This window comes from Larimichthys crocea, chromosome X (assembly GCF_000972845.2).
Source record: "Larimichthys crocea isolate SSNF chromosome X, L_crocea_2.0, whole genome shotgun sequence".
In the NCBI taxonomy this organism is placed as follows: domain Eukaryota; kingdom Metazoa; phylum Chordata; class Actinopteri; family Sciaenidae; genus Larimichthys; species Larimichthys crocea.
Window position 1 is genome coordinate 20063257 of NC_040020.1, and position 23566 is coordinate 20086822.

At 40.6% G+C, this 23566-nt stretch overlaps 1 protein-coding gene across 1 annotated transcript in view; it reads right to left on the reverse strand.

Annotated features, from left to right (window-relative positions):
* Positions 1-2080: 2080 nt before the first annotated feature.
* frmpd1a (FERM and PDZ domain containing 1a) overlaps positions 2081-23566 on the reverse strand; it is a 36836-nt gene continuing 15350 nt past the window's right edge. Inside the window, exons 3-16 of the mRNA XM_019273802.2 lie at positions 22394-22516; positions 22106-22266; positions 17594-17696; positions 17362-17407; positions 15962-16066; positions 12913-13008; positions 12262-12387; positions 11976-12095; positions 11451-11587; positions 10900-11119; positions 10575-10757; positions 9791-9935; positions 8394-9692; positions 2081-7493 (exon numbers count right to left, since the gene is read on the reverse strand). Of these exons, the coding sequence (XP_019129347.1) occupies positions 4051-7493; positions 8394-9692; positions 9791-9935; positions 10575-10757; positions 10900-11119; positions 11451-11587; positions 11976-12095; positions 12262-12387; positions 12913-13008; positions 15962-16066; positions 17362-17407; positions 17594-17696; positions 22106-22266; positions 22394-22512 (6303 nt within the window). The 5' untranslated portion in view covers positions 22513-22516 and the 3' untranslated portion in view covers positions 2081-4050. The remainder of the gene's footprint in view (positions 7494-8393; positions 9693-9790; positions 9936-10574; positions 10758-10899; positions 11120-11450; positions 11588-11975; positions 12096-12261; positions 12388-12912; positions 13009-15961; positions 16067-17361; positions 17408-17593; positions 17697-22105; positions 22267-22393; positions 22517-23566) is intronic.

Here is a 23566-nt window from a genome sequence, read left to right on the forward strand (position 1 = left end):
AGATGTGTGTTAGTGGTTTTACAATACCATCAATTACTTTCTTTACTATTGTTATGTCAAAGTTATTCCAATCAGTCGATGTTTTGTTTTTACATTTATTTACAATATCCAACATTTCCTTTGATTCTATTGCTCCAAGAAAAAGAGAGCTTGGATTACGTTCTGTAATTTTCCTCTGATGCCTCTTTGAGGGTCTCTGGGTCATAGATTTTTTCAGCTAAAATTGATCCCACACTTGCAAAATACTTATGTTAAAACCACTAACTAGAGCATCTATATTATTTATGGTGTTACCATTATCAGTGAAGTACTGAGGGTAACTGGAATCTCTAGAGTGATTCCTGATAACCTTGTTTAGTACACTCCATATACCTTTAATGTTGTTTTTATTACTATCTAATATCTCATCAGTATTGGCTGCAAAATGCACAAAAAAATGCTAAAGCCCCTTTCTAAAGCGAGTGTTTGTTTGTTCTGGGCTACTATAAAAACATGGAGGAATACATGTAATGGAAGGTATCAAAAACAACAAGTCTTGTGTTTAGGTGATTATACACTAATGAAAGCATAGTTATGCATAACATATTAATTTTCTATCATATTCTTTAAATAGAGCCCCCATAAATCAACCTAATTTTCAGCTGCAGTAGGCAGCTGCTTGCAGTAAAAAGTTCTGACAAACTGACTGTTCCTACTGCCTAGCATCTAACAGCAGACAAAGTTAGCCTACTTAACCTAGTAGTGCATTTATCTTGTCTGATATTCCTCTTAGAAGTTACAAAACAGACCTAAAAGCGCAGTGAATATTGATCTTCTGATTCTGTTGCATAACATGGTGCACCTTTCCTGTATACTTGTAAAGTTAGCAACGGTTAAGATTGATCAAGTGATATGATGTAAGACAGTGAGGTGATCTTTCACATTTATATTCAGTGTTCAATTTACAAATGTTTTTGACAACTGCTATATAGATAAGTTATTACTATTGAGGTGGACATTACAATGGACCAAGTTATAGAGATGCAGCTGTTCACATGTTCTTGCTTTACTCATGTCCCGAAGGTATTTTCAATTCACTTATAGCATGAGCAATAATATTGGTTATACCTATATACAGTGGACTGCCTGCACATGCAAAAACATGTTGGAATTTGAGCTCCCTTTTTTGGCACAGTGGCTTAGTGATAAGCAGTGCCCTCTTACAGGAAGGTTCTGGATTCGAATCTATCATCCATTTGTGAGTTTGAACACAAGAATGGTGGAGAAAACAATATTAAGGTCCAACTAATTAAAAGTTGTTCTGGAGCTTTCAGCCCCATCACATGATTGTCATCAGTAGATGGAATTTTCCCAGCTGACATTGAATTGTAGATTGTTTGAATGAAGGAGAACCAACCATAGTATTTTTCTGGTTAAGGCATTGACACAGTCCATAGTCTCATTGGTGTGTTTGTTTTTAAGTGTTTCTGCCCTCTAGTGGTCGAATAATTGAATACAATTTAAGAAGATTAGTACCAACATTGTGGTATTATATACTGACAGCAGTCTTACGAAAACTGGAGAAATGCAGTGGACGTTTTATTGATTTACCATGACCTACATAGTATGCACCAACCTAAGTGGGTTTTTTTATACTATATATTGTACTAGAAGAACATTACAAACATGTTGAAAAGGATAATAAGATGCTGGATCCACTAATGTGTCATCTTATAGATGGAAAAATTGTGTACTAGTGTATAATTGCCATTTCTCTTATTTTTTCAATGCCACATTGGAACAGTAGAAGAATTGTATTGGTAAATGAGCAAATGACATTTCAGTAAAAAATGATTTTTGTGTCAACACTGTCATTCGTATTTGGCGCACTAGTCTATTTCTGGTTTAGTAATATTACTTTTTTAAATACTATACTAATATGCTAAATAACATCCAGTCCTGTAAGGAGACTAAAGACATAGCTGTGGCTCTGAGAAATGAACAGTAATTATGAATGAAAATGAACCTGTCTATGTGGCTGTTTAGCTGACAGAGCAAAGAAGAACAAGATGATGAGCAACAAAAGAATCATAAAAAGAAAATCTTGACATTGTTTTTAATGGTGGGAGTTGAGCATTACAAAGCAAGAGCAGACGTCATCATTCAGTCATTCACAGATAAAATCCCTGATAAAACAACAATGCATTCATTTTATGGCTTATTACAGCATGCTTTGTGAGCACAGATGATTAAAAAAAAGTTTTCCATAATTTCTTTGGGGTAATTTATTCATGGAGGTCAAAATAATTCAGTTATTCTTTGCTGCAAATTGGGAATAAAATACAGGAAATGTTATTCTGTTGCACAGGGAACAAAACAAGACAAGTTAACGTATAAAGTGTTTCATTAGCCATTATAAATATATATAGAAACACTGTTTGCAATAAATTGTGTTCCCAGTACTGCAGTGGTGAAATTATTTCTGATAACTTTCATTTCCCCAGTGAACATGCAGGTCTGGTGTGCATCAGTCCTTTTTATTTTTAAGAAACATTCCAAGTGAAAATGCTGTAATGCGACAGCTTTGCGTAAATCAGTGTTGTACATGATTTTGTGACAAGTGTGTTGAGTTTAAAGAACTGCAGTGGTGGGCTGTCAACCAATGACTGGGTCAGTTCGACAGATATCAAACAGTGCCACGCACTGTAACCCTGCACTGCCTGGGCTACATGTGCCCATATCCAGCCACTGGTTTATCACTATTTGTGGTCATACTGGGAAATCTGTAGTAATAATGCACTTAGTGTAAGGGACATGGAAGTTTTTTTTCCTGAATGTCCCTAAAGCTCACAGAGAGGTGTGCAGGATTTTTTATGATCATGAAAAGGTTGCAAATTGCTGGAACCTTTCATTCTCATAAATCTATATAGCATACCATGAATATCTATTGGAAACGTTTGCCAAATCTCCCATAGATTAGAGATTCATGTTCTCAATGAACATGTTAGTACTAAATATAAAAAAAATAATGAATGTACAGTGTATGGAAAAGACTGGTAGTTGACAGCCACATCACCATGCACCGGAGGGTTCAGTGATTTGACTGGAGGTGGAGAGAGAGAGTGTTAACAAATCAAAGAGAGAAAGAAAATTAACAGATGTATTACATTTCAATAAATCATACTGAATGTCTGTGCAAAATTGAATGTGCAAAGGACTGTACCTCATCCAAACTGTTTCATGAAGTCACATAATATGCATACATCAGCATTCTGCTACTAGATTTATAAAGTGGCAAACACAGCTTCAGGCTTGAATTCTATGATTTGATGAAATCAGTTCTCGCTCTAATTTTTGGTTTTGTAAACAGTGACATTCAAAGAAGTCCTCACTGACAGATAGATATAAAGGTATATAAGCATCAGCAAACTGCAGTGTTTATCTTCACATGATCAGTCAGTCAAACAAAAGGCCTGTGTATGAACAGAATCAAATACTGATTCACTCTGTGTATTTGAGGTTGTGTGCTTATGTATGTGTAAAAGGCCCACTACTCTCACTCTAAAGCTTTGCCTGTAAAATGTTCAGTCTCCCTTCATTGTCTTTACATTCCTTACTTGCTTACTGTAGTAACTTATTAATTAAATTAATGAATAAATAAACATAATAGATAACATAGAATACATTCAAGTACAGCAGTTCCTCAATACTGGAATGCAAGCAGGTTCTGCTTTTGCAGCATGTGCCACTCTACAGTCTGGTTGTAGGCTGACAGTTTGGTTTGTGGGCTCCAGTTGGTGCATACCATATAGTCAGTAACCACATGCACCTTAACAATCTCAAACTGATTCTATGAAGGTGAGTTTGATGTGATCCCTTGAGCTGTCATGGAGCTCAGTCACACCAGTGTGTTTCTGAGGTATCCTCAACTTAACTGCCCATCTGCCCATCCTAAACATGACTGTCCTGGGTCACACTCTGCTACATCTGCAGCAGTTGTGGGCTCAATGCTGACCTCACACCCCAAAGTGCTTGAAGGTCATTTCAAAGACTTCAGAGGTTTTTGTCCGCTCATAGTGCAGTGAGGGTGCGGAACAGCTGAGTGAGGCAGAAGACGGAGGCGGTGAGGGCGGTGCACTGTTTGGCTAACAGCTTGGTGCTCAGGTCCTGGCAGCTGCGCTTGCTGCTGGCTCGCTCTGCTGCCAGACAGAAGTCCCTGAATGAGCGAGCCACATCTGCCAGACCTGCAACTGCCTCAGCATTCCTTCGGTCACACCTGTTGCAACCAGAGAACCAGAGGCAGATACCTGCCAACTCCACCAGGGTCCGGAAACTGTTGGCCAGTGAGTGAAGCATTTCCTCTGGGCTCTGTCCGATCCCCACCACCTTCTGGCAGCCTGACATCAGCCGCCGTGCCTCTATCTGGAGCACCCGCTTGTTCTCTGTAAAGTGGGCAGGGCAGGTGTCCCTTGCGTGGCGACCTCTATGGCCTGCCAAAGATCGTTCAGCACCACTACTTTCCAGAATAGAAAGGAGCTGGTCCACATCTACACGGAGTACTTGGAAACCTGCCGGGGGCTCTGGGTAACACTGCTGGCCCAGTCGACTGATGGTGTCCTTGTGTGTTTGGGACAGGAAACAGTCAGAGGCGTCAGACAGTGGTGAGAGAAGAGGGCTGAGCTCAGAGGTAGAGGAGGAGAAAAGGATGGAATTTGAGAAGGATGGAGAGTTGATGGAGGACGTGGCAAATAAGGAGGGAACAGGCGGTGAGGTCATGAGAGGAAGACTTACTCCAGGAGTCACACTGCTGCTCTGTGTGCGGCAGGAGAACTCGTACACTGTCAGCTCCTCATCAAAGCTGTCCCCGCCGCTGAAGCAATTGGTATAGACCACTGGGCAACCACAAGCATCCAGTGGAATCTGCATCCCTTCCATAACTGACTCACATCCGGATGTTAGCACAGAACTGCAACCAAATTCAGACTTCAAGGGTGGGGTAATCCCCACCTCAGGTGTGGGCTTTGTCTGGGATGGGTCCTCACAAATGGTAAATACCCTGCAGCCTGAAGAAAGTGTTTTTGTTGAGTCTGAATTCTGCTCTGTAGGTCTACAAAGACCCATCAAAGGCCTGTCGCTACTGGTCCGTATTACTTTCTGAGACTGACTATGAAAAGGGAGTCCTGGCCCATTTATATTCTGTGTTGTCACCACTATCGGTGCGGGCATAGAAGGTGAAGCATCTTTTACAGGGCCAGGGGTGTCCATCTTTAGGCCTGAAGTGTCTCTTTGGAGGCTGTTTGCTATGGAGACTGGAGGTTGTGTTATTGGTCCCGGTGTGTTCTGTCCAGTGTACAGAAGCTGATCTCGTTGCTGGGATTTGGGCTCAGTCTGGACAGGCAATGAAGAGCTTACTTCAGTCTCCTCTGTCAAACTTTTTACTGAGGTTGTTTCAACAAAAAATTCCCCATCCACCTCTGATCCTGTAACCGTTGTATCCGAATCGTCTGACTCCACTGATTCTGCTGTTGTGCCTGTTTCCATGTCTATTGTTTGTGTGATATCATGGACGTCTGTGATGGTGATCTCAACGTTGCCTCTACTGTTATCCTCAGCAGGACTTTGAACTACATTCCCTACCTCAGTTTGATTGAGGGTTTCCTGGGATCTTGATAAGTATAGGGGCAATTTCTGAATCTTCCCCCTAAGTGTGGAAGCTGATAAGCGACCCATAATGCTAGGGGAACAGCTCTGGAAGAGGAAGTGAGTTGGAGAGGGAGGGTCTTTGGAGAGATTCTGGATTGTGGCTGTGATAACTTTCGCTAAACTAGGACTAGCTAAACTATCTTTAGATCCAGCACCTGGCATGGTGGAATCATCACTGGGTTTGTCTACATTTTGATTCAAACATGAAGCATTTTCATGTGGGACCTCACTTTTCAATCTAGTGCCTGAGTTAAATGTAGGAGATGTGAGACTTGTTGCAGCTCCAAGCTTTGCAGTGATAGCGTTTATAGTACGAGTATAATCAGAATTAACAGGTTGGATTCTTGTCTGAGCTTCAGTGTTGGTATGAGACTTGATAGTAATTTGAGAATCACCATTATCTGCTGTAGTTGAATTAGGACTGATGCAATGCTTTGTAGTCCAGTCATATTTCTTGTCACATGAGCTAGACGTTAAGGAATTACTCACTTCGTCATCATCGAAAACATTGTCTGAACTGGTGCTGTCAGTAACTTCATCGCTAATAGTAACAGCAGAATCAACAACTCCGATGGCTTCATCCTCATAAACACAGGGGCTGATTTCTAAATGTAATTGTGCTGTCTGATTTTGCTGACAAGGTGGCATCTCTTCAGAAGATGAAGATTTTTGGGTTGAGGTTCCTGTATTTTTGCTGTCCCCTTCTTCCTGCCACAAACAGCTACTTTGGGATTTATGAACTACTTGTGTTGGAGGTAGAGGGGTTGAGGGTGGAGGGGATGGTGGTGAGTATGATGGAGGATTTGACTTTTCACACACACCTTCAAGCACATGAAGTTCCTCTACACATGAGTTTTGCTCTAGGGCAATCAGATGGGCTCCCAAAAGGCCATTACTACACTTTTTACTCACATCGATCAAATATGTAGGCAGTGTGTCGGCCTCTGGCTGCCTTTCAGCACCTATGAGAGGTCTTTTTGAACTGGTTGTGGACCCTCTCACCCCGTCTTTCTTCTCCTCTTCCCCCTTACCTGCCACCTCAGTGATTTCTGGCAAAAACATGTGACTAGTGAATGGCCCATTTCCAGACACACCTGTTGACTCCCCCTTCTCTCCTTCATCTTTCCCCTCACCCATCTCCTCCTGTCCTCCCCCTTCCTCTTTTCCATCACCCCTCCGATCAGCACACTCCTTGCCGTCTGGATCCACCCGGCAGCGGACAACGATGATAGTAGGAGATGCTGCCTTCAGTAGATCTGTGACCGATTTGGATTCCATTGCGTCAGGTTCCATCTCCATTTCTTGCTTCCTGGTCCTGGAAGGGGGCTGTAGGTCTCTAGTCTGCTGATGAGAGCCCAAACCACAAGGAGAACCAGGTCCATGCAAACAGGGTTTGGACAGGATGGGTTTTGACTCGAGCTGAGCTGGTTCTCCTTCAGAGTGAGTGAGGGAGGAGACAGTAGGACTGGGATTCTGGGTTTGATCTGAAGGTTCAGGATCTGAACTCAACATCTGTGTATCATTTGCTTCTGTCAAAAGATTTGTATGAAGCCTTCTAGAGACCAGGTCCTGCCTTGATTCTGCATCTGGCTCTGGATATGACACTCTGGAGGTGTAATCAGTTTCCATGAAGGAACGACGCTTGCGGGATCTTTTTCTGAGCTGGAACAATGTTTCCTTGCCTCCTCCCTCTTCATCTCCTCCTTTTCTGTCTTCTGCTTTTCCGTCTTTGTCTGTGTCAGGCACAAAGATTTTGATGTCACTGAGGCTGAGTGTACTGAGGAAGTCCATTTTCATCTCTGTGCAAATATCTGCAAGATAGGAAAATAGGCTTAGCCAAACCTGTGCAAATGACATAATGTATAACAAGATTTGCAAAAGTGTTTTGCATTTTAACAACAAATTCCTGTGTTTTGTGAACAGTACACAGAAGCAGGGACTATGTTCTTCAAGCAATCCAAATAAACTCAATAACAAATTAACATTTTGGTTTATGTCAAGGGTGAGTGGCAGGTTCACTGTAATGTTGTTTTGTTTTCATAAACTAGTTTGTTTATCTAATAGTGCATTGTATGTTACTGCAAGAAATTTTCCAAATCTAATTTTTGTCTCACTCTTACTAGAGATAAAGTGTAAAATGATTATTGGTGCAAGAAGGAAGACAAAACAATGTTTTGTTGCACAAATTTGTATTCATTTTTGTACTTTTTTTTGGGGAGAAATATTGGATATATAGGACTCCAATTTGGACACGGATTTTTTGTAAGGTGCCAAAACAGGTCTCAGCTTTTATTTGCATTTTATTCTGTCAGAAGTAACTCTGTAAACTGTTAAATAAATGTAATGGAGTAAACAGCACCATATTTAAGTACAACATTTTTTTCTGACATGTGGTGGAGAGAGTATAAAAGTAGCACTAAAGTGCAAATACTCCAGTAAAATATAAGTGGTTACCTTCCAGCATTGGACTAATTAATGTTTTGCGGCAGAAGAGTGTGACTGCACTGAGTTCTAAAGTACCACAGTCTGAATCTTTATAGTCATTGGACCACATTCAGCTTTAGTGTTACAGTCAGAAGTGTGGTCAACTACTTTCGACCACATTCAGCCTTAGTGTTACAGTCAGAAGTGTGGTCGACTACTGTCATTTACATTACAATGCTCATTAATGGAATGCTTGTGATCAGCTTCAGTACGAAAAACTAAATCACCTCTTGGCATAGCCCCTGAAGTTGGGTCTTCAGGTGAGGTGAAGCGATCTCTGGCATCAAAGAACTCCTCATCAGAGCTGCTGTCTCCAAAGCCAGGCGGTGGCTGAAGGATGGGGATAGGCTCCAGTTCAACTGCCTTAGACGGATCGCCCTCCACCTCCTTCCAATCTTCTCCCTCATTAGGTTGCGCAGGGTGGGGAAGACTACGAGCGCTGTCGGGGGTGATGTTGGAGCAGAGTTTGTAGTAGCAGCTGGCGTCGCTTTGGTCGAAGTTAAACACAAACTCCATGTTGGAGGAGGGGGAGGACGTGGAAGGAGATAATGGATGTTCGTTAAAACTACCCTCCCCACTTACACTTACACCTTCACCTGCTCTTCTCACTAACTCATCCATTTCTTTCAGCATCTTCCTTCTCCTCCTTCTCAACTCCTCTTCTTCATCTTCATCATCCTCACTGGCTTCTGGAGGACTTGGCAGGAAGTCCACAAGGCGGGAGAGCTCAGCGAAACACAGGGAGCTGTCATCAGAGCACGGGTTACCTGAACACTTTTGAACGTGGTGAAGGGTCTCAGAAGGGGAGACGGGTGTGAGCAGTTGGGGATCAGCTCCGTCGCCTGACCTTCTGTGGCCCCCTTCCCCTCTGTCATGTGTTGGGAGGTGGATAAAGGGATGGGAGTGAGCTGGTGGAGGGACGAGGAAGTTTGGCTGAATGTGCCCATGAGAGTAGGGGTGAAGCTGATGAGCATGAGTTTGTGATGGAGCATAAGGGTGCATGGAAGAAGAAGAACACGAAATTAAGTCATCTTCTTCCAACGCATCAAGGGAGTCACTGGAGGGGCTGGTGAGGACACGAGAGTCAGACTGACAAGAATCTGATGCCTCAGATACTGATGGCTGCTCCTCTGCTACTCGCACCTCTCCACCACCTTCTTGTCTCACTTTTCCCCCCAAATCATTGTTAGTTGTATTGATCTGTTTTTGCTGACTATCCTGCACTCTCTCCGTTTCCTCCCTGTGCTCTGTATCCTTATTCTTACCCTCTCTATTTTTATCTTTCGGACACTTTTCCTTTTCGGTGTCAGCATCCTTTTCTTCCTTTTGCTTCTTATCCCCCCAGGGTTTATCTCCCTTTTCTTTGCCATCTTTGTTTCTCCTGCGGTCTTTGTCTTTTCGTTTTCTTCCATCTGGGTCTGATGAGGATCTGATTCGAGGGCGGGGCTTGTTGCCCTGAGACACCTGGGTGTCCATGTCCAAGTCTGAAGAGGTATCTGAGTCACTGCCACACCTTGACACATAACCTGTAACCATACACCAACATGGAAACAAAACAACATTTATTTATTATTTACAACATCCTGGTGTGTGACATTACTGTAAATGTGTTTTTATTCTGCACCTTCCTCAGCAGACACTCTGTGTTTCTTGGACTCATCTATCCAGGGAAAGATGTTGAGGTTTGGGTCAACAAACACTCGACAGTACCCTGCTATTAGACAGGACATATCTTTGGCTGCTGCTGACTCCAATAGCAAAGTGATGGGCTTTGTATGAGAAAGGAGAAGAGATGATACGTGATGAGACAAGGAAAGAGAGGGAAGACAATTGCAGCAGTGGAAAAACACTTTGCATAAAGTAATCTTGTTGTCACCAAAAGGATCATAATATTGATGAAAACGCAGTTTTGCTACTTTTCATGCTGAAATCTGCACATTGTTTACAGGAGGGAGTACAGAAAACTACTTTTGAAGTAATTAATCAACTTTGAAAATTTACAGCTACAATGGTGGGTCACATTAAGTTAAATGCTAATCAGCAGTATTCTTAAGCTACTGAAGAGGTCTGACAGTCAGCAGTTTGATTCAGGAACCTCCAGAAAGTGACTTGAATTTAATGTGTCCAAACTGCAGGTGCATCAAAAAATGCTAATTTATTTAACTAAATGTGGAGAGGGGCACTGTCTCAAAACAATCATAATACATGCTAAATACAGACAAACTGAACAAACACAGGGTGAGCAAATAATGATAATTGGTACACAACCCAATATAACCCAGCTTTGTAGCAGTGTTTGTAATGCTGATTGAGTAACTTCAAAGTAAAAGTGATTTTGATGAGAGGTTCACAGTGTTTTGTCTTTGCTGTGTAAGCTGTATGATGTGTGTGTACACTCCTGCTCTTACCTTGATGTCCTGCAGGTATATTTTGACCAGGCTGACCTTGTCAGATTCGGGCAGCAGTTCGATGCGTGTGATGCTGGTAAACTCTGTGAGGGTGGACAGGATGCTTAGTTTGTGGTTGACCACCTGACTCACCCCGTAGCGTGCCCCCACCAACAAGGTCACCATTGACTCCCTGTCCTGGAGCTGAAGGGTGGGAGAGCATGGGAGGGGTCATGGAACAGACAGACAGAGGACAAAAAATTATAGATGAAAACATTGGAACTTTAATCAACAAAATCCTAACATAAAACAAAAATACATATAATGTAAGCAGTCCAAACCCTACCATCATGGTGGCACTGAAGGATTTCCCTCCAAATGACTTGAGATCACTCAGCTCCTCCAGGTAGTTTATCCGTGTCTGATCGACTGACTGGCCCTTCTGCTTGGGATCATGCTGTGATTGGCTCTTTTTCATGTGGTAGGCGATGGCCTTCCTCAGATCTTTCTCTCGCATGTTTCTCAACAAGGTAGATGACACAAAGTTCTCTATGCCCCACGTCTTCCTGGAGCAAACACAGAAACCTGGACTGAGAGGGTCTGTTTGCATGCACAAGACTGTTAGAGAGCTGAACTGTATTTAGGATGTGGATACATATGAATGGAATACCACCCCCCTTGTACAAAATTACTTCCAAGTCTTTAAATCCATCTTTGATACAAGACTGCAGATACCATACAACTTGTGTAACTGCAATTTCTTTTCTAAAAAAAATGCTGGTGCAAGATAAAAAAAAATAATAATCTAGCACCTGCATGGTCTTTACTCTTAATGTGTTAATTATAGTGTAATCTAGTGAATATAAATATAACTGAAAATATGTGTGTGTGTCTCACGTGATAATCTTCAGGTTGGTCTTTGGTGACTGTCCGCAACTTGCCAGCCTCTCCTGGATGTGCAGTGCAGCCAGTCGCAAGGCAGTGTTACACCTCATCTCTACTGCAAAACGCTCCTGCAGAACATCATTCACCCCCTAAAACACAAACACACACACACCCCCACACACAGAGTACGGATTTCATTTTCATGTAATTTGAGAAATGTGTTTGTTGTGTGCACATGACTACAGCACTACTTGGATTTGTTACAAAATGTTGCTTCTGAATTTGACTCAGGTTCAGAATATCCTCTAATGTTAAAAAAAAACCTTGTTAAGGACCTCCTCCTCTGTTGCTGTTGCTGGGGAGTTTACAAAGCACCTAGGCAGATATGTTTCTACCCCTAACACACAATACATGAAATAAACTAAAAGCAAATGTAGTGAAGAGTAAAATGGAAAACTTATGAGCCTTAAAAGTATCTGGTTGATTAGTAAAATGATAAGTTAACTGCTGCAGACTGGAGTTTATCTGTGGATCTACCTGCAGATAGAGGTACAGAAAGGCAGTGGGATCATCCTGCAGCAGTGTCTGGAGGTTTTTGGGCATGAAACAAACACGGAAAAGACATCTGTAGTCATGGGCCTCTTTCTTCTGCACCACCTGAAGACACACACACGCACACGCACACACACATACGTACAAATATAGATTTTTGAATGCAGGTGTAAGATTTAGTACAGTCACAGATTGAATACACTTCCACAAAAGGAGGTGTAGTGTAGATGAGCACAATTGAGCAGACATGTCAAATAATTAGTGTCTGGACCTGCTGTATGCTCTCCTCTTCATGTAGCAGCAGTAGTTTGGTGATGCTGTGTTGTTGCTCCAGCACCAGGGAGAAGTGTTCAATGCGGCTCAGAGAAAGCTTTTCCTTCAGTGTCATCACAATATCCTGATGCACAGAGAAAATAACATCTTTTTTTTATGACATCCAGAAACATTAATGCTGAGGTGAGCTGAGGTTTGTAGGACTCAATGAAGTGAGGGAGGTATGACTAGTTGGCAAATCTATGAAACTAGTATACAGTTACAGTATATCTACAACTGATAAAACTGAGGGAATCACATTAGTTGTAGCTTTTAAATTAGATTATAAATTTAACTCAGTTATGTGGTTATATTTAGGCTTATAAGGATAAGTGCAGATTTGACACCATATCACATTAATTCACATTTAAAGAGTCTCCCTGACTCCTCCAAGGTATTTTGGTCAACAAGGAAGTGAGCAAGGAAGTGGGCCGACACAGAAGAGAAAACTATTTAGATCAGAATTGTTTTTTCTGACTTGCCTCTCAGATCTTCTGTACTGAACCCCGAACTCCACTACAGTCTTTATGTATACAGTATAATGATAACATGAAGTTGGTAATAAACAGGAATGGATATCAATATGTTAGATTGTATCATTGAATAGTACCTTCACTGTGGTGGTTGATTCAAATTTAAAGGCCTTGGTCTGCCCGTTCTCCAGATACACCTTCAAAACGTTAGGCAGGAAGAGCAGTGAGTTGCCCTGCAAACCAGACATGAGGAGAGTCAGGTGAAACAGTGAGTGTCATAAAACTTGATAGCTCAAGAGGATTATTAAGTCAGTGACTGACAGGAAGACATGTATGAGATAGGGTCAAGACAAGAAAGCATTTTGTGTCTCTGTGTTTGAGTCATAGCTTTAATTGGATAATTTTTTTTGCTTGTCAGAATGTTTGTTTTAGATAATGAAGAACATTTATAAAGAGAGAATACAAAGTGCATTACAATAAAAAACAGACACATATATGTATTTCAAACACACATAAACCAACCTGCATATACACAAAGTAAAACACACATGCAGACAACAACAGCAGAAGCTGAGCTCTTTGGGTTTAAATCAGGGGAGCAGCCCACAGGTTCCTGCCTGATGACTTCAGACTGCATGCAGGTTGATTAAGGCACAATAATTCAGAGGAATAGTCTGGGGCGAGGCCACAAAGTGCACTAAAAGTAATGAGTAAAATCTTAAATTTGATTTTGTAAACAACTGGTAGCCAAAGCAAAAATATTTTTTTATCCACTATTACCATTACCGTACTATTAAACTACTGCAGAAGAAGATCAGACGTGGAGTGCCAGATGAACCTCAAATGATGTAAAACTGACACTTTTGTCTGTTTCATGTAATAATTATAATAAAGAAGTTGACAGTTTCCTAATCACTCCTCACAGATCTGATGTTTGGATTTTAGATTGTTGACTCGAAGCTTCAGTAGACATCTAAGTCACATGCTTTATGTGCATACACTGCACACCCCAGAAAACCTCTCTTTCTACCTTTTTGCAACTTCATTTCACTCATGCTTTTTTATTTATTTTTTAAAGACATTTCACAAGCCTCTAACATCTGCATTTTCACCCAATAATGATTAAAATTTTGAATTACTGTGAAGCCAAATAAACAAAAGTTTATAAAATAGCGTTACACATTCTAAATATAGTCAAGAAATACAAGGAAAGAGAGAGATGAGCCTCATATCATTTTCAGCTCTTCTCACAGAGCATTTCTTCAAGTCACATCCTCTGGCCTGTTTCTGTCTGTCCCAGCTTGTTCACCGAGGTGAGTCATCTTCCTCTGCCTCATCCCTGTTCCTTTCATCATCTTAGAAAGTGGTTTTCTGCATTGGCACTGTGATGTAATGCAACATGTCTGTATGTTTTGAAGTTCAAATGGAGAGCTATCAAATTTTGACAATCCCTCCCTTGTCACCCTCCCATCTTCCATTTGCCCCCTCCTTTCTCTATCTTTCCTTTCCTCTATCTCCCTTTCTTCCTCCCTCCTTAATCTGATGCTTGTTGCCCTGTAATCACAGACATTAGGACTGGAGGAAGATATCGATCCGTGTTTTCTCTGTGATTAGTAATGGGCACTCCGACCCATGTGGTTTTCCTCATCCAGCTAATTTCATATCCGCTGGCAAAATGGGAACTTTGACCAACCACAACAAGCTTATAAGAGAAAAGCTGCATAGAGTATGGAATATTACTGACCATTTGTGAGACATCACCCCTCGTCATCTGCTTATAATAAATCCCATTTTGAAGCACTGTCTATTCCATCAACAATTTTGATAGATCAAAATCTAGGACACCTTACAGCCCAATATTGTCCATCATCTGGATGATGCTTTGTGTCACAGACACAGATGCAGGCAAGACATACACAAACAAACATGGAGGATGAATGTGACACAGAACGGGGTAATTCTGAAAAGAAAGACTCAGAGAATTAACTTTTACTTAAGAGTGGGGCTACTTCTGTCACATATTACGGGTTCAACTGGTCCAACACGGACCAGAAATCCATAACGTGACTTTGCTAATTATGCCACAGACTGGTCCCAACAACACACTCCAGAAAAGCTTGTCAGACAGTACGGAAAGAGTCGATGGATGAGAGCCACAAAACTACATTTGAGCATTCAAAATAAACTAGACTCAGATGATGCAAGAGGTTTTTGCCCGCGGCACACCACATGGCAATCACAAAGATAAAAGGGCATAATGATTACTGTTGTAACTTGTGCCTGCAAAGACTGATGTGATTGTAAACTGTAATAAAACATGTGCCATTTTACTTAGGATATACTTTAAGATATACTTTATTGTCCTTGTGGGAAATCTGGTTTGACCAAAGGTGTGACACAGCTGCAATCAAAATACTTATAAATATATCTAAATACTATACAAAGCCAACAAACAGTACAGAGACACACCAAAGACACAATAAATATTGCATACAACATAAAATAAGAAAAATATTAAAGTAAAATATTGCTCATGCCTTTGAGATAAAAGATCTGAATACATAGACATTATTGATGAGGTATGAAATTATAAAAAATATAAAACCATATTTATTCTTTGAATTTAGAGAAAATGTAACTATATCTGGACATGTATCGTTATTTGGATAAAAACAAATTTTGGTCACATCGCACAGCTCTAGTCTTGGTAAGAAAAACAAACATTGTGTGGGGTCCAGGGCGGACATAGGTAGTTTTTTTTTATGATATGTGAAATGTAAACCAAACTCTGACAATGACGGGCATTATAAATCCCATTTACACATCATATTAACACATAATTCTATCTGGATATCTTGACACAAACGCGTTTCAAAATAATTACAGAAGGATAACTGAGTTCTGCCTTTGCCTTCTGTCTCAAGCAAGAAAGGCAAATGGTACAGAAGACTCTTTCCTGAGAACAGCTGCTACTTTTTTTGTGATGAGTAAAATTCTGTCTGCTATCAGCCAATTAAATAAGAATGCACACAAATGGTGTGTTTATACCTGTCCACAGCAAAAGAATGACTTCAAGTAATAAATCTGATGAATAGCAACTGTCTGAAAGAAACATTGCCAAACAGATAATAATAAGCTAACAGTGAAAGCTGATTTGCTTCACGTTAAGGGTGCAGAATAACTCACCTGAGAGTGTCCATTGACTTCCACCTCCTCGGCAAAGTGAACTTTAACAGGGTTGGACCTGAGCTTGGCCCTCTTCTCTGGTGTGATGAATGATGACTTTGGGCCCTGGGAGGAATACAAATCCATAAATGAAATTATCATAATATTTTTTGTAGAATTAAATCAGGACTGAAAGTGGTTCATAAATGAAAGATGCATTTTATCCAAGAATACGGAAATTTAACCAATCATATCTGATTATTTAATGAGTTGATGATACAGTATATACCCAGACGTTCTATGGTTGACTTGTACGACAGGTTGCAGAGACTAAAAGTTAAAACAGTTTAAATCGTTTTGCCAGCATTAATATCACAATTGATATTAAAGTTTAAATTACAACACAACTTTTATGCACTGCCTGCATCTATTTTTGAAAATGCATTAAAAGTAACAGTAACACGGATTTATTTTCAGTGCAACACAAGCATCCAAATAAATGCTTGCTATCAGGGGTTTTACATTTAGGAGATATCCATTATGCATTAACATTAATCTGAAGTATGGGTGCTCAGTAACAAAGATAAGCACATTTCACAACAGTTACAGTTACAATTAAAGTGCTTGAAGAAACTGTCAAACAATCATCCTACTCTTATTTTACTGTCTAATTATAATAAAAAATCTAAGACATCTCTTTGGCATGCCTTGGCTCAAAATTCTTTTGATGTTTTGTCTCTACCAGCAAACACGACAGAGATAAATATTTTCTGTGAAATGCTAATAATTCATTAAAGCTCAATAATGATTTCTTGGAGGAGCTGTGGGCTATGAATCAGATGGTAAAGGTGCTCCCATCAGCAGAGCTGCTGATGAGAATCACTGAGAAGCAGCTGCTTATTTAGCGATTTACTTCACTGTAGTGCAAACACATATGTCACCTTCGCAGATTGAAGTCCACAACCAACACACACAGTAAACTCACACAGTAAACACACACACACATAGATTGAGTGATCATGATGGAGTGTGTACCTATCTGAGTCTGTGGGGGGAGTTGCTGTCGCTGTTAACAGTGATCTAGTGGTGGGACCTTGGTGACATGACACTTGTTAGCAATGCTTGACTCTAGGCTTCACTGACATGCTGATTAATGTGTTTGTTGACAACAGCTCTTTAAAATCCCATGTATATAGAGACACTGTACGTCTATAGTATGTAAACATGTGTGCACACACACGGCACGTATATTTGAGCAAACAAGAAAAGTTAATCTAAAATGCTGCTGGTATTGAATGATCCAAATGTGTCATCATCATCTAATTAAGTGTCAGTCAGTATAACTTTGTGTGTGTAGATGTGTGTTTCTGTGGAGAGTGTGTGCATTTGTATGCGCGTGTAATTAGATACAGCAGACTTACCAGCATCGTTCTGAGGACGGTCATTGTCAACGAGTCTTGACACTCCCTGACAAAAAAATGAAACAAACAAACAAAAAAAAAAAAGGGTTTGATGTGATGCGCATAACTTAATTTTAAACAGCACTTTGTGGTGTATGTACTGATAATAATGCATATGTGTGTGTGTGTGTGTGTGTGTGTGTGTGTGTGTGTGTGTGTGTGTGTGTTTGTGAATGCAGCTGTCAGTGTAGACCTGATTATTTCAGCAGCTTGCTCCGGGGTCAGGTCATCGACAGCAACGTTATTGATCTTCACAAGCTGGTCACCAGGGACGAGCCGACCATCTGCAGGACCACCTGGACACACAAAATGTCCTTGTGTTGTCATGCCTGAGGATGTTGAATTGGCCTGCATTCATGGTGCAACTGGGTTGATGACAGACAGCAGCTTGTATTCTAGTCATCTCCTTTCATCTCACACCAATGCAAAATTTTGTGTACCACTGCAGGCAGACGAGCAATCTAATCACTGTACATGCAATTTAAATGTGTATCTCCGCATTCTACCACCTCCCTCAACAGTGTTTAACATCACCTTTCCTTTGCTGTCCCCAGGTCAGCATCCAACACTAAATGGCTGCTGTCGCCACAACTGACAACATTAGGGACATAGTCTTCACTCTGTAGGATTCACTTAAGTAGTGCATAGACATGTAAATGTGTCATTATATTAGAAGAATTGAAAAATGTTAGAACATACAGTATGAATACCAATCTGACACAGTTGTAAGAAGTTACAGCAGATGTTTTCAACTGGAGATCATTTCTTGCACTTCCTTCGCTCAACAACTGCTCTGAATACATGGACGATGCTGTCTGATACTGTGCACATACACTTTTTACAAAAATATGTAAATACAAGTAAGTATAAAATAACACAAGCAGAGGTTTATATGTTACAGTCTTTTTAGCACAAAATTCCTCCCTCTTGTACTAAAAAGACTGTACCTAAGATAGATACCTACTTTTTATGACTCAAACTGAAACTAAAAATGGCATTACATGAGTGAAACTGAGTTTTACAATATTAGATGGAGGCAAGGCATGGGATGTTTCCAGTGCTTTATGCCAATGTTAAATATTGAGCATTCTATTTTATTTTATAGAGCTACTGATATCTCAGAGTCTAGGTTTTATATATGTTAGTTATACAAAACACCACAAGATACTTTCGTTTCTTATTCAAAACTTTTTGAAAATGTCTCTATTTCACTTTATAATTAATATCCTGGGAGAAAGTGTATGATTTTGACCCTCGCAAAGGCATGAACAGTGTCTTTGGCCTTGAAATCATGGTTCTGACCGTAGATAGAATAGATTCATGTAGGTATGTTGTACCTGAGCCAACCGTTTGAAATCTATGTCTGCTGTGTTAAGGGATAGTAGTTTCACATACACAAACATTGATCACACTTTTAACTGCAACAGCTAATCTTTCCTGTAAAACAGTTATTGGGTTATTACTTGATGTTACATCCTAAATGACCACAGACAGATGCAGGTGACATCGATAGCTCTGAAAATGCTTTTAAATGAAGGATTCATATTTCATTGTCAAGATGCTACAGCATGTGTCACAGAGACAGAGAGAGAGAGGAAACATTGAGCCAAGCCTTAGTGGGGCCACTGGAGACATGAGCAACAGTGTATATGTGTGTGTGTGTGTGTGTGTGTGTGTGTGTGTGTGTGCGTGCGCGTGCGCGCGCTTGGCAGAAGCAGATGGTGACAGAGCAGACTTGAGCCAGACAGGAGAAAGCGAGGTAATCTGTCCCTGGACCTCAGGGGATTCAAATCCTTGTGGCTCTGCAGCTCAGCACCAAAACACACTTCAGAGTACAAATATAAGAATAATATAATACAGTTAGTTTGTACTGATAATTGGATTTCTGTAAGCTTTAACTTCTTACTTAAAGTCTTACTTACATATTTTAGTTTCAGCTGTCAAAAAATGTGAATTGCATTTTTGTGGCCAATGCAAACTCCAAGGGCTACATCTGTATATCAAGACAATCACGACTTTAAACTGGGTAAATGTTTTTTACGTGATTCATACTGATTAGATGGCACCTATCATCTATTCAGATTAATTCTGTTATGAAGTGTTTTTACTAGGTCATTAGGAATGTGCCGGGACCAAAAAAATCTATATTGATGCTACAAAACTGAAACTGATTTTTTAAACTATCCATTATCTCATGCATTGAAACTTGGTTGTTGAATACACACTTCTGTATTGTGCCTCTTTATGTATAGTGACTTGCCAATGATGAATGAATGAATGAAGTGATGCTTGAACCTACAAGGTTTAGTCATGTTCAACCCTTGGCTGACAAATAATGGACTGAACATGTAGACATACTGAATGCAAACAAATGTCATTTTTCTGAACTGGACATATCACACACCTTGCGTGGTATATAAACATTGCAAGGTAAACATACTGCACTCACAGACAGCCATTTTATTCAACACAATTTCAGTAATCTTGATGATTGATGAATGATGATGATACTATGAATAGCACACAGGTAGGCATCCGCCCTAAAGGAAATTAATCCTTAAGTGGGAAGAAGTGAATCATATTGGGTGAAGTGAATGGGTGAAGTAGATCATATTCAACATATTGTATGTGATGAATGATTCAGCTCTACTTTAGACGTGACAACATTAACAGCAGCCAGTCGATGGAGAGTCATTTATCTTGTTGTAAACAGAAGAAGTAATTTCTGCAATCAATACTCAATCTGAGCATCATTAATAGGGGTGTGCTGTGCATCTGTGAGGGTATCAGTATCATAGTGCAAAACTATGTGTTTGTAACTTTTACAGTGTGACCAGTTCAAGGTGCTGAGCCATGACATCCAGTAGAGGTGACATGTGTGCCTACAGGTGCCCTGTAAATCAATTCAACTGAGGACTTGTTCACCCTGAGAAAAGACTCTCAGGCACACCTTCAGCTGTACGCACATCTCATCTCCTTTCCTGAGTTCCCAACTGCAGCCCTCACCTCAGTCTTACCCTTCTGTTGCAAAAAAAAGTATTTAGTAATTTAATTGGAAGAGGTTCTTGGGGACAGTACACTGCCTGTACAGCCTGCAAGAAAGTGCTGCCTGAGAGCTTCAATTAAGGAATGAAAAAAGTCCCTCTCCTTGAAAAGCTCCTCCTTTGTTTTGCTACCTCATTTATACTGAAGATGTGTGTATGTGTCTCTCTCTCTGTCTCACACACACACACCCACCATCAGCACACCACCACAGTACTTTTCCTTTGTTAATGCGATTTTGTGTGTTTCTATGCAGTACGAGCATACAGTATCAGCTCCCTTGGAGTTTCCACTTTTTACAGTTTGTTTTGTAAGCTGGCCAGAGGCCTGCAGTGGTCTGGCACATCTCCACTGTTACATTTGCTGAGGAGACTTGCTCTATGCAAAATAGGAGACGACAGAGAGAGTGAGACAAAAAGCTCTGCTCCTGAAATCCCAGAATATATTTGATTTTAACGCCCTCCTATCAATTATGCTATGCTATAATACAATAAAGAAGGGTCATCCTGTCAGCCACACTGCATGAAGACTTACAGTAAAACTCATTACAGAAGCCTGCATTTCAATACCAATGATAAAAAATAATGATAATAATACCTTTTGGTAGGTAAATAGACCCTGAGATGAATTATTTTCAATCTCCACAAGCAAATGATAGCCTCTGGTTTAATTAGATTATACTGAATTAACTGACTGAACAATACTTCTGTGAATACCTACAATGCCCTCAAGTATGTCCTGCATATCTGTCAGGATGGCCATAACCCTTGTAAAAGTGGGAAACCACCTACAAAGTGAAACAGCAGTAGCAGCTGTGCTTGTTGGGACAGAGACACTGACAAAGCAGACCAAAACACTGCAGACCTTGGCAATGGCAGCTGGCACGTAGAAAGTGATCTCCACGGGGGGAGGGAGCCTGAGCTGGTGTTGGGGAAGATGAGAGGTACCATCCAGACATAGCAGCGCTCACCTAAACATGCAGCGTCAGCTATGAAATCAAACTCCTTGTTACTGAGTAGTACTGTGTTTCTTCCACTCATGAGATCAGAAGTGCTGCATTGGCTTTAGGGACAAGAGGATAACTTATCTGTGTAAGAATCTTGTATAAACACCGCACGGTTTGTACATCGTATCAGACCATCTTGTTCAGTTATCAGCTTTAAAAGGGTTCAGTGTGTAAGATTTAGGAGAATTCCTTTGCAGGAATTAAATTGAATAATCATTATTATGTTTTCATTAGTGTTTAATAACCTGAAAATAAGAGTTGTTGTGTTTTTGTTGTCCCAAAATGTGCCCTTTATATCTACACTGAGACAGGGTCCTCTTTCATGGAGTCTGCCATGTCGGACTGCCATTTCTGTACAACAGCCCAGAAGAGACAAACCAAACACTGATGTTGGTATGGCCTTTTGCTTTTTATGTAAACCTTGCTGAGTTTTTCCTACTTGCCTGGAAATCAATGGTGAGACGTGGGAGAGTATTCATTTGATTGTAATCTGCAACCTCACTGCTAGGTGCCACTAAATCCTATACACTGAACATTTAACTGTTCCCTAAGACAGACACTCGGGTGAAGGAGAGGCTTAGATGCCCATAAGTAATTCATATTCATCAGCACTAGTTTTGTTTTTCCCCTCTTCCATGTTCATAAATCTTGTCGTACCTGGGGTGACCTCCTGCACCAGTATGGGTGTCTGGGAGGACAAAGTGAGGCCATGAGAGTTGAGCCTCGGGTCTCGTTGGATCTGAACATTGAAGCGAAATGGGTAATTCCTCTGATCGGAGCCACTGGACTCTGTCTTCCCATCCGCTGCAGCCCGTTCTCTGGAGAGGAGCAGGCGGACATAAACATAAAAACAAAAACATTTCATTCAGAGTGACATCTTATCTTTCAGATTGCATTTCTGCTCTGGCAGTTCAATTGCTTCTGTCATAAACAACTTCATATTACCTGCTCAGAGAGTGGGACCTGCTGCCCAAGTCTCGGGACCGTCTCAGCCATCGTCCCACCACCTGTTCCACTCGGCTGGTCCTACGGGACGGGGAGCGGCTCCTGTCCTGCACCTCCATTTACCTACCAGGAGTAAAAGTCAATGGAATGATTCATACAGTTGTAAGTTAAATGACTCTAGATCATTGACAAAGCTTTAGTGCAATAAAGTGTAACATTTCACTAATGAATCTAAACAGGAAATATGAGCAAATCAAACAGGAGCCAAGGAGCTCATGTGTTAAAGGTCCAGTATGTAGGATTTAGTTGCATCTAGCAGTGGGGACAACCAACTGAATGCTCCTCGATTCACCCTCCCCTTAGGAGAAGCTATGGGGACTGCCAAACCCACAAAATGCTAGATCTAGAGACCTTGTTTGGTGTGTCCATTCTGCGCTACTGTAGAAACACTCTGTAAAAGAGGACCTGCTCCATCCATAGATATAAAAAGCATATTCTAAGGTAATGAAAACACGATTTATATTTTCAGGAGATTATACACTAGTGAAAACATAGTCATGAATATTATATTCTGTTTCTGTCTTATTCAGCCAAGTTATCCTCCTAAATCTGACACACTGGACCTTTAAAACACTGATTAAAACCAGATTTTCTAAATAGAGAAAAGCAAGCTCAAGTATTATTTTTTATTCAAAATGTATTATTATTATTATTATAAAAAGAAAGAACAGCATTTTGATAAGACTGTAAAATCCAACTTCAGATCACAAGATGTTTAATTATTAAGTTAATTGCAGGAGGGAAAATTATTTTTAAAATGCAATGCTTTAGAGATACATTGCACACACACATACACACACACTGGGCTTGGCAGTGGGACGCCTGGGTATTAGACATGAGCTAAGGCCAACAATGATGTAACTTGTGACTTCATGCAGTCTAATAGGCTCTTAGCCCGAGTTATGAGCCAATTGCTTGCATGTTGAGCTCAATCCTCAATAAACATCAATATCATTAATCCCTAATTATCAATAAAGATGGAGTCTCCTTTAAATGGGTCCCTGTTGTGTTTGCTGTGAGGCAGGTGGTCATCATAAATGATTGCTGACAGGCCGTGGTGGTTGGTGAGCTGGATGTAATGGACCTGGGTCGCCTCTGGTGTCTGTGGGGTTT